The sequence below is a fragment of the Mus pahari genome, chromosome 17 (assembly GCF_900095145.1).
Source record: "Mus pahari chromosome 17, PAHARI_EIJ_v1.1, whole genome shotgun sequence".
In the NCBI taxonomy this organism is placed as follows: domain Eukaryota; kingdom Metazoa; phylum Chordata; class Mammalia; order Rodentia; family Muridae; genus Mus; species Mus pahari.
Genome location: NC_034606.1, coordinates 23,055,274 through 23,066,961, shown reverse-complemented (window position 1 = coordinate 23,066,961; position 11,688 = coordinate 23,055,274). Strand labels below are relative to the sequence as shown.

The 11,688-nt window shown below is 36.5% G+C and overlaps 1 protein-coding gene across 3 annotated transcripts in view; it reads left to right on the top strand.

Annotated features, from left to right (window-relative positions):
• The window catches only part of LOC110335002 (solute carrier family 22 member 22), a 28,288-nt gene that overhangs the window by 5,762 nt on the left and 10,838 nt on the right, over positions 1 to 11,688 (top strand). For all 3 annotated transcript variants that reach the window (XM_021217080.2, XM_029531084.1, XM_029531085.1), the window contains exons 3-8: positions 3,228 to 3,331; positions 4,624 to 4,778; positions 5,629 to 5,797; positions 6,560 to 6,683; positions 10,009 to 10,124; positions 11,220 to 11,434. In XM_021217080.2, the coding sequence (XP_021072739.1) occupies positions 3,228 to 3,331; positions 4,624 to 4,778; positions 5,629 to 5,797; positions 6,560 to 6,683; positions 10,009 to 10,124; positions 11,220 to 11,434 (883 nt within the window). The remainder of the gene's footprint in view (positions 1 to 3,227; positions 3,332 to 4,623; positions 4,779 to 5,628; positions 5,798 to 6,559; positions 6,684 to 10,008; positions 10,125 to 11,219; positions 11,435 to 11,688) is intronic.

Below are 11,688 nucleotides of genomic sequence, written 5' to 3'. Positions count from 1 at the left end.
ACCCCTGAGTTAGATTATTTCCTGCCTTCTACTCCTCTTGGGTGAATTTGCTTCCTTTATTTCTAGGGCTTCTAGGTGTTCTGTCAGGTTGCTAGTATGTGCTCTCTCTAGTTTCTTTTTGGAGGCACTCAGGGCTATGAGTTTTCCTCTTAGGACTGCCTTCATTGTGTCCCATAAGTTTGGGTATGTTGTAGCTTCATTTCCATTAAACTCTAAAATGTCTTTAATTTCTTTCTTTATTTCATCCTTGACCAAGGAATCATTTGAGTATAGTGTTGTTCAGTTTCCATGTGAGTGTTGTCTTTCTATTGTTTATGCTGTTATTGAAGATCAGCCTTAGTCTGTGGTGATTGGATAAGATGCATGGGATAAATTCAATATTTTTATATCTGTGGAGGCCTGTTTTGTGAGTAATTATGTGGTCAATTGGAGGAGGTACCATGTGGTGCTGAGAACAATGTATATCCTTTTCTTTTAGGATAAAATATTCTGTAGATATATATGAAATCCATTTGTTTCATAACTTCTGTTAGTGTCAATGTGTCTCTGTTTAGTTTCTGTTTCCAAAATCTGTCCATTGTTGAGAGTGGGGTGTTGAAGTCTTCCACTATTATTGTGTGAGGTAAAATGTGTGCTTTGAGCTTTAGTGAAGTTTCTTTCATGAATGTGGCTGCACTTGCATTTGAAGCATATATAGTTAGAATTGAGAGTTCATCTTGGTAGATTTTACCTTTGATTTGTATTATGTGCCCCTCCTTGTCTTTTTTGATAATTTTGGTTTGGAAGTCAATTTTATTTGATATTAGAATGGCTACTCCAGCTTGTTTCTTCTGACCATTTGCTTGGAAAATTGTTTTCCAGCCTTTCACTCTGAGTTAGTGTCTGTTTTGTTCCCTAAGGTGGGTTTCCTGTAAGCAGCAAATTGTTGGGTCCATTTTGTGCAGCCAGTCTATGAGTCTATGTCTTTTTATTGGGGAATTGAGTCCATTGATGTTAAGAGATATTAAAGAAAAGTAATTGCTTCCTGTCATTTTTGTTTTTAAAATTGGGATTCTGTTCTTGTGGCTGTCCTCTTTTAGGTTTGTTGAAGGATTACTTACTTGTTTTTTCTGGAGTGTAGTTTCTGTCCTTGTGTTGGTGTTTTCCCTTTATTATCTTTTGAAGGAGTGTATTCATGGATAGATATTGTGTGAACTTGATTTTATCATGGAATGCTTTCATTTCTCCGTCTATGGTAACTGAGAGTTTTGCTGGGTATAGTAGCCTGGGCTGGCATTTGTGTTCTCTTAGGGTCTGCATAACATCTGCCCAGGATCTTCTGGCTTTCATAGTCTCTGGTGAGAAGTCTGGTGTTATTCTAATAGGCCTGCCTTGATATGTTACTTGACCTTTTTCCCTTACTGCTTTTAATATTCTATCTTTATTCAGTACATTTGTTGTTTTGATTATTATGTGTGGGGAGGAATTTCTTTTCTGGTCCAGTCTATTTGGAGTTCTATAGGCTTCGTTTATGTGCATGGACAGCTGTTTCTTTAGGTTTGGAAAGTTTTCTTCTATAATTTTGTGGAAGATATTTGCTGGTCCTTTAAGTGGAAAAACTTCATTCTCATCTACTCCTATTATCCGTAGGTTTGGTCTTCTCATCGTGTCCTGGACTTCCTGGATATTTTGAGTTAGGATCATTTTGCATTTTCTTTGATTGTTGTGTCCATGTCCTCTGTGGAATCTTCTGCACCTGAGATTCTCTCTTCCATCTCTTGTAATCTGTTGCTGATGCTGGCATCTATGGTTCCTGATTTCTTCCCTAGGGTTTCTATTTCCAGAGTTGTCTCACTTTGGGTTTTCTATAATGTTTCTACTTCTCTTTTTATCGTCTTGGATGGGTTTGTTCAATTCTATCACCTGTTTAGTTGTGTTTTCCTGTAATTCATTTAGGGATTTTTGTGTTTCCTCTTTAAGGACTTCTACCTGTTTAGCAGTGTTTTCCTGTACTTCTTTAAGGACTTCTACCTCTTTAGTAGTGTTCTCTTGTATTTCTTTAAGTGAGTTATTAAGGTCCTTCTTAATGTCCTCTACCAGCCTCATGAGATATGATTTTAAATCTGAGTCTTGCTTTTCGGTTGTATCGGGGTTTCCAGGACTGGCTGAGGTGGGAGCGCTGGGTTCTGATGATGGTGAGTGGTCTTGGTTTCTGTTAGTAAGATTCTTATATTCGCCTTTTGCAATCTGTGAATCTTTGGTGTTAGTTGTTATAGTTGTCTCTGGTTGGAGCTTGTTCCTCCTGTGATTCTGTTAGCCTCTGTCAGCAGTCCCTCCCGTGCTCAGGCAGTGAGAGCACTCCTGGGCAGACACCTCTCCTCTGGAGGGGAAGATGCCCAGATATCTGGAGCCCACAACAGGGTCCGAGGTCTGTCCCAGAAGCTGTGTGGCTTCTTCCTGTCCCAGAAGCTGTGTGGCTTCTGCAGTCCAGACTCTCACCAGAGCAGACTGCTTCCTGAGCAACCCGACACACAAGATGGCTCTCTCACCTGCTCTGGTGGACAAAGCCCTCCAAGGCGGTCACCTCCTATTTCATCTTTCTAGGAAAACAACTAAAATGATCTCTTAAAAATTTCTTCCTGAGATTATTTGAATCAAATCAGTTAAGTATATAAAATCATTTTTTTCATCTAAACAGCATTAATTCATGAAAGTTCATCTTTATGTTGGTCTGTAGGAAATCTGCTCAATAGGATGGACTAATGCCCAGGGATTATTATATTAGTTTAATAATGTCAGGAAAGGCATATCAGCTGCAAGAAGCAATCCTGAGTTGAAGTGTCTTTGGGACCTTACCTTTTAGAGCTCACCCATCTTAGTCCATGCAAAAATGTGGGCAACCTCCAAAAAACGCCACCTATTAGCCTTAGCCTTTCCTTGATGGCTCCTGACATAAAATGCTCTGAGAAGAAGTGGAAGATGCATGAATCTATGCATATAATATAAGTCATTAGGAGCCAACTTGATACTACATACATTAGTAAGATAATAGTGGTATATTCTTCCCTAAGGCAAGTGACATGTGTGACCCCAACTTACCTAGGATGTAATAATTGTCAACTTTGAATATTAATCATAGACCACTACTTATCATTCAATAAGTTTATTCTCTAGATTTACTTGAGGTCTCTTTTTAAATACTATATATAATTATTCAACGTATAATAATTGTATTCACTCTTTTGTAGTGGGATTTAGTATGTGATTTTCAGTCATTCAAATACTATGCACAAGCCACCTCTTTGGCAGGGCATTTGGTAGCTGGTCCTCTGTCTGGCATTTTTTCTGACAGGTAAGCTTCATTTTTTTGACAAAGAAACATCTATAAAACTTTTTAAAGACTGTATGTTTTTATTAAAAATTATGAACATTTAAAGAAGCTGAGTGGAGGGTATACAATATACATGATAGATAAGTTTTAAGGAATAACCAACTTTGGAAGACAGAAATCAATGTAATAGGCTTCTAGTGAAAGTAAACTTTGAACTGGCTCACAAAAATCTTAACAGTTGGTAAATGGAAAAAAATGTAAGGGGACAAAAATATCACAAAACGTTATATAGCAAATGCAACTAATGAAATAGCATAGATTTAGCAATGGGAAACAAAGTTAAGTAGCTAAAATTTTAAGAACTGAATCTTCATTTTCTTCTTAAGTTTGATATACTGGATAACAAGAAAATTGTGGCAATTCCATAACAAGAAAATTGTGGCAATTCCAAATGCTATGTGCATTTTCACATTGTAAAATTATGTGGTATGATTAATGTGTTCATTTAGGGAAATTCATTTGCTTGAAGTCTAGAAGAAAGTTCGTGACAGTAGGCAAAAGTAAAACAAAAAAACGAACAAAAAACAAAAACAAAGACTGAGTATGGTGAGCTCTCAGGGAAATTTCTAGAAAGAAAAATAGAGAGTTAAGAGTAGATAAGTTGTTCACATCCAGATAAATAATGAGAAAGATTTTAAAACAGATGGGTTAAGAATAATACTATTTTGAGAATAATATTATTAAATAATGATGGTTATTAATATTTATGAGGAAGGGTATAATCCAATTAGTGTGTGTGGATATGCATTGCAAGAAAGAAGAAAAGTTAGTATTGAAACTTAAATGGTGGGGCTAGAGAGATAGCTCTGTAGTAAGTGCTTGTTCTTCTCTCAGAGGACCTAGATTCAATTCAGATATCCCCTTCTGGTCTCTATGGGTGTCTGCATGCCTCAACCCCCCCGACATACACAAGCATGTGTGCACATGTGCGTACACACACACACACACACACACACACACACACACACACACACATACGCATGCACAAACTGCTTAAAAAGAGTTTAGAATATGTACTCGATATGATGGTGCAGCTCCGAAATAGAAAACTGTGCTATATTAGATATGTAAATATACTGACTCTTTCTATAGTGGCATTTATATAAAGATGTATGACTTTAATTGTTTTGTTATGATGGTATATGGATCCCAGAAAACAAGGATCTAAGAGTAATAAAAGTTATCTGGGAACATGCTAATAATATGTATATAACCAGCTGTTAGATCTTTTACTATTTTAACTGTTACCATAGGTTTGGAAGGAAGCCATTGTTGATGTATTGTTCCCTAGCCTATGGGGTTTTGGGGACCTTCTGTGCCTTTGCCCCCAATTTCTCCGTTTACTGTGTTTTGAGATTCCTGTTATCTGCCTCCACAAGTACTATTATGATCAACTCTCTTATCCTTGGTAAGTTTACCTTGATGTGTACACATGTATTATCTTACATTCTCGAAGTCATCTTTCTTAAAAAGTGTTGGAGGCCTGGAAAGATGGCTCAGCTCACTGACTGCTCTTCCAGAGGTCTTGAGATCAATTCCCAGCAACTATATGGTGGCCCACAACCATCTGTAATGGGATCCACATGCCTTCTAATGTCTCTGAAGAGAGCAACCGTATACTCATATAGGCTGGCAGTGATGGCACATGCCTTTAATCCCAGCACTTGTGAGGCAGAGGCAGGCAGATTTCTGAGTTCGAGATCAGCCTGGTCTACAGCGTGAGTTCTAGGACAACCAGGGCTATACAGAGAAAACCTGTCTTGAGAAAACAAAACAAAACGAAACAAACAAACAACAAACAAAAGTATTGGATATTGTGTTGGCTAGTTTTTGTCAACTTGATACAAGCTAGACTCATTTGGGAAGAGGGAACCTCAGTTGATGAGAATTCTCCACAGAATTGACTATAGGCAAGTATCTGGGACATTCTCTTGATTAATGATCGGTATTAGAGGGTCTAGTTTATTGTGAGTGACCCCATATCCCCTGTGAAAATCATGGAGTGCAAGCCAGGAATCAGTCCTCTGTGCACTCTGCTTCAGTTCCTGCCTCCAAATGCCTGCCCTTCTCTTTATGATGATCTATAAGCTCTAAGAGGAAAAACAACAACAACAACAACGACAACAACAACAACAACAACAACAACAACAAATGGAACAAAACAAAAAAAAAACCTTCCCTCCCTAAGCCACGATTGGTCGTGGTGATAACCTACCAGTAAAATGCAAACTAATACAGAACTCTTCTTTTTCTTTCAGTTTTGGAAGAAGCATCAGCACAGTGGTACACCACAATCATAGTGCTCAGTGGACTGTTCAGCAGTATTGGCCAGGGTGCACTTGGGGGACTAGCATATGTGATTTCGGATTGGCACTTACTTCAACTTGCATATGCCTTGCCCTTCTTCATCATTTTTATTTTGTTCTGGTATGTAAACTTTGGTATGCCCTCACCTATTACATTCCAATGACTATAAGACATGATGATGGACTTATCCACTGAGAAATATTTTCCCATTTACTCATGTACTCTAGGCTATTTTAAGTATAACATGCAGGAAATAAACTTAAAAGTCCTAGGAGAAAAACCAGTAACAGGATAATTCCTTCAGTTAATTTATAAAATGAAGTGAATGGTGGCTGAAAATTTCACTCAGGTGTTAATTTATTTTTCTCTTGGTGGATGAGATCAAGTCTACATGACAGCTAAGGACAGAGAGGCTTAAAAGTAGTTCTTTTTTATATCCCTCTTAAAGCAAACACAAAACAGCCTTCTTTCTGAAAGCATCTATTCTGGTATTTCTTAACATTTTAATTAGTCTTCTTAGAAATAAAACACAAGCTATCGTTTTAAATAAACAATATAAAATTAGTACTGTTTTGTTGTTCTTTAAAAATGAAGTAAATTTTTTGAGTTAAAGTACTGAAAAACAGATTTAGACTTTAATAATCAATTCTTTCCTCCTTTCTTAAGAATAAACATATTTTTAGCTGTGAAAGCGTATTAAAAAGGCTTAGCAACAGGATATAACAGTGATATTAATGAATAAGTCAAAGGTTAGTTAGATCCTGGAATGTCCTCTATTGCTAGGGGGAATCACATTCTATAAGATTATTCTTTCCTGGATAGAACAGGAATATATCTGGACTATAATATGACCTCCCCTTCTATTCATTGCATTTTAAACAGCTGGGTGCCAGAATCAGCCAGGTGGCTCATAATCACTGGCAAAACAGATCAAGCATGGAAGGAACTCCAGAGAATTGCCTCCTTCAGTGGGAAGAAAGACATTGCACAAAACCTAACTACTGAGGTACTAGACACACATAACCATTATCTTAAAATTCCTTGTTGCCATCAAATAATTAAAAAGCACGGTGAAATTATAGGTAAACTTACACAAGAACTAGACGAATTTGGGGGTAGACTCAAATAATAGAATATTATTACTTCCTCTTTAAAATGTCTATTTTAATTAAAATATATAATTTCCCCTTTCACTTTCCTCCTTTAATTATTCCCAAGGCACCCTCATCATACTCCCTGTGAATTCATGGTCTCTTTTTTTTTTCTTTAATTCTTGTTGCTCTTTATGAACACCTAAATATATAAATATAATCTGCTCAGTCTATTTAGTGTTATTTACATGTATATGATTTCAAGGGTGACCACATGGTATTAGATAACCAATTAGGGAATCAATTCCCTGGAAATGACTATTTCTCAATCTTTTGGCATCCATTAGTTGCCTAAATCTCTTTGTCTGGGTGAGGCCTGGTAAAAATCATGTTAGCAAGTCTGTTGGTGTTTTTCTTGTCAAGGCAGCCATATTGTCGAGATATCCGGGATGATGCTCCCGTGTTCTTTATATGAGTCACAATAGCACAACAGACTTCCTGATTCTCTGACTCTTACTATCTTTCCTCCCCTTCTTCCTTGATATCTCCTGACTCTAATATATAGGAGTTGTGAAGTAGATATAACAACTGGGGCTGGGAACTTTATGATCAGTTAGTTGGTTCTTTACATTTAGATCAGTTGTGGTTTTCTGTAAGAGTTTCTTTCTTTTGCAGAGAGAATTTTGTTTGATCAGAGATGAGACTATACTTATCTATAGGTATATGGAAGAACATGCAGAGTGCAGTTAGAAACTGTTCTGATTTAGTAAAGTGGTGGCAGACCTTCCTCAAAGAACCTTGACTTTGCCAGCTCTAGGTACTCAGCTTAGTTTCCTGCCTGTTGAGTGAGCATTGCATCCAATTAGAAAACTGTTGTTTACCACCAAGATATGCATGCTATTATCATACCATTAGTGATATCTTGTGATGTGGCCCATTGTTGGGATTCATAGGCATCACATCTGGCATAGGACTATTTGTTATTTCCTTTCTTTGGCAGCCTTCCTATACTATCACAGCTAGTCCTTCAAGAAGAGGTATTTAGGTTAGATCTACTTCAATCCAATTTACCTGCAAAGTTCATAGTTTCATTTTACTTTACTCCTTGGGACCATTTGCTTGCTTTTTTTTTTCTAGCCTTTTACTCTGAGGTAGTGTCTGTCTTTGTCACCGAGGTGTGTTTCCTGTACGCAGCAAAATGCTGGGCCCTGTGTACATATCCAGTTGGTTAGTTTATGTGTTTTTATTGGGGAATTGTGTCCATTTATGTTAAGAGATATTAAGAACCAGTGATTGTTGCTTCCTGTTATTTTTGTTGTTGGAGGTGGAATTATGTTTGTGTCACTATCTTCTTTTGGATTTGTTGAAAGAAGATTACTTTCTTCATTCCTAAATAAGGTTATATATTTTACATTTTTATTATCCATTAATCAGTTGAAGGATTATTAGATTTTTTTCCTATCTATTATGAATTTAGCAGCAGTGAATATGGATGTACAAGTACCCTTTTAAAAATATTTTTGGCATTATAATTTTTCAGCATTATTTTAAGATTGTGTTGGAAACATGAAAAGAATTGAGTATGTAGAGGGATGTATGCAAGTATTTCAGAAGTCTGCATTGTATGTGTCATACTGTGCATAGTAGAAGCAAAAGTCTCACAGACTTAGTAATCTGAGTTCAAACCTAATATTGTACTTATAGTCTATACACATATTAATATTTTCTAAATGGAAAAAGATAAAAAAATAACAGTTGGGAATTTTCTTTCTAAAATGAACCATGGAGAAATGTTCTTGGGAAGACACCCTGTCCTCATTCAAATTGGTTATCTAATACCAAGCATTCAGCTCTGAGATCATATCCAGGTGACAGTAGAGGACAAGGGAACTACTTTTTGTCATGCAAACTGACAGTTGAGAAAGGGGCACATAGAAGGCCTATATGACAACCCCTACTTCCAGCCTAACCCCCCACCAAAATTAAAAGCCTGGATAGAAATCCACTGAAGAGAACTCTTAAAAATTGTGATAAGGATGCAGAAGCATAAGTTCTCCATGGTTGATGGCTTCTGGTCTGAGTGCCAGCTGGGAGTGACTCAGTTTTCTTTAAGGGACTAGACATTGAGAGTTTGACATTGCTCAGGAGCAACACAAATTGGACCCTTCCTCCTCCTCCTCTTCTTTCCCCTCCCTCTCCTCTTCCTCCTCCTCTTCCTCCTCCTCCTCTTTCTCCTCGTCCTCTTCCTCCTCTTCCTCTTCTTCCTCCTCCTCCTCTTCCTTCTCCTCTTCCTCCTCTTCCTCCTCTTCCTTNTCCTCCTNTTCCTCCTCCTCCTTCTCCTCCTCCTCCTCTTCTTCTTCAGGGGAGGTTACAAGGGTGGGAGATGGACCTGGGAGGAATAGGAAGTGTGATTAGAGTTCATGATGAGGAGTTCTCAGATAATCAGTAAAAATATGAAAAGAAAAAAATCTAATTAAAGATCATTTTAAAAGTTGAGTCTAAAAGTTAATATTTAATGTAGAATTTTGCTAAAAAATAATTTCACATAAGTTAATAGCAATATAAGATATATAAAAATCTGCAAAGATACAATAAAAAATTAACTGTCACTTTTTTAATAGTTAATCAGATATAGGACTTGATTCATCATGAAATGTACTTGGTACAGTGGGGATTCCCAGAAAGAGTTTGACAACAGTCTCTCGGTTTGAGCATCAATTATCTAGTTACGACTATGTTAGACTAGTCTACTCTAATAGTTTCTAATGAAAAACAATTTAGGAATTATTAGAAAGTAATTTTATAATTTTTACCAGGAAATATTTTTACAACATATATAGTATATAATTCTTCATTTAAGCATTTTATCATTTATCTTTATTTTTTACTTGTTTGCTTCAAAAATTTTAATTGCACAGATTATTTATTTTGTGTACATGTATTGGGGGGGAAACACACTTGCAAAGGAGGTCATATGAAGGTCAGAGGACAATTTATGGGAGTTAGTTCTAGACTTGACCTGTGAGTGTGGGGATTGAATTTAAGTCATTGGGCTTGGTGGCAAGTGCTTTCACTTAAGCAATCTTGCCATTCCTATTTTCCCTTTTAGATAGTTAGAGTGTGATGGTTAGTCATAGATGGTATATGGTAGCATAGAAGAGTGAAGTATAATTTGTGGAGAATTTTTTTCAAACTTCTGTTCAACCTGAATATGTTGCCTTGATCTCTTTCATTTTGAAGGACTTGCGATCTAAACTTAAGGAAGATGTTAATTCAACTGGAAAGCATTTAAGAATAAAGGACATCATTATTAATCCCATGATACGTAAAATAGTGATTTGGAATTCCAGTTTAATGTGAGTACTTTACCCTCTTCCCTTCACTGTCATATAGTCAACTACTTCAGCATCGTGCTAAGCCCTTTGAGGAATGTCTTGGGTAAACAACTGTTTCCTTTCCCCTTTATTCAAGACACTAGAAACCAAATTACAAATATATGTAGGGGAGGATTAAAAACAACTCACATGGGTTACTTTTTTAAAAAAATACTTCATAGAATGGTTGTAATTTACAGAAACTGGAGAAATGTAAGCATGAAATTAAAAAGTCAATTTAAACCTCAACTAAGTTTCACTAAATAATGAGAATGATAAAGCAAGTCTTTAATGAAATCAAACAATATTATTTATACTGCAAAGCAGTAAGCCTCAATGCATAACACTGAAATCAAGTCCACACAAATTTCAAATTTTACTCAAAGTTTCTGGTCTTATTTTGATCTCCATATGTTACAAATGGACATCTTTGCAACACATTAGGCAATTATATAAAAACAGTGGGGCAGGATCACTGCAAGTGATAATACATTTCTACATAACCACAGCTTTCTCTAGTGAATTTACTTCTAGTCCAAATTTCAGGAAAAGAAAAGTGACCTCAGCATAAATTATTTGACTTTCCTAAATATACACATCTTGCATGATATATTCTTGCACTGTAACAAGAGTTGTAAGATGCAGCTTTTGGGCTCATGGTTTTCTATATAGAAAATGATCACTAAAGACAGCTTCATATTTCCTGCCTAGGATTTGACATACTTCAAATGTCGGGTCTATTAGAGCAGTAAACTGAGTTAAGAATGTTTTAAATATAAATTTCCTTATAAACTCTGCTAAATGTATTGATCATTTCTGTAATTATGTTATTTTTATGTTTTTTTTCTTAAGTAGGTTCTGTAACATTATAAAATGCAATTTTATCCAATACTTGAAATATTTATTTTAGTTATATCTTTAAAGGAAATGATCCAAAGTACACACACACATACACACACATACACACATACACACACACACACACACACACACACACACACACACACACACACACACACTATAATAAAATGTTTTGTTTCCCCAGTTGGTTGAATGCCTTTGTGTGCTCTCTCCCAGTTTTGCAGAACTTTTCAGCTTTGTTGGTCTCTTGTTGGATGTTCAAATGTTGGGAAAGAACATATTCTTGACCCAGATTCTTCTAGGAGTGATAGACATGCCCAGTAAATCACTCACATATTTTACATTAAGAAATGTAAAACGTCGTCCTTTAATTGCCTTTTTGCTCTTTACAACTGGAAGTTGTATTACCATCAACATCTTCATCTCTGAAGGTGAGACTCCCTCAGTGTCTTACTACTAATGTATATCCATGTACACTTAGATTTTCAAATACAAAAATGTATCTTTTCCCATTTTTATTAGATATTTTCTTTATTTACATTTCAAATGCTATCCCGAAAGTTCCCTATAACCCCCCCCCCGCCCCTGCTCCCCTACCCACCCACTCCCACGTCTTGGCCCTGGCCTTCCCCTGTGCTGGGTCATATAAAGTTTGCAAGACCAAGGGGCCTCTCTTCCCAATGAT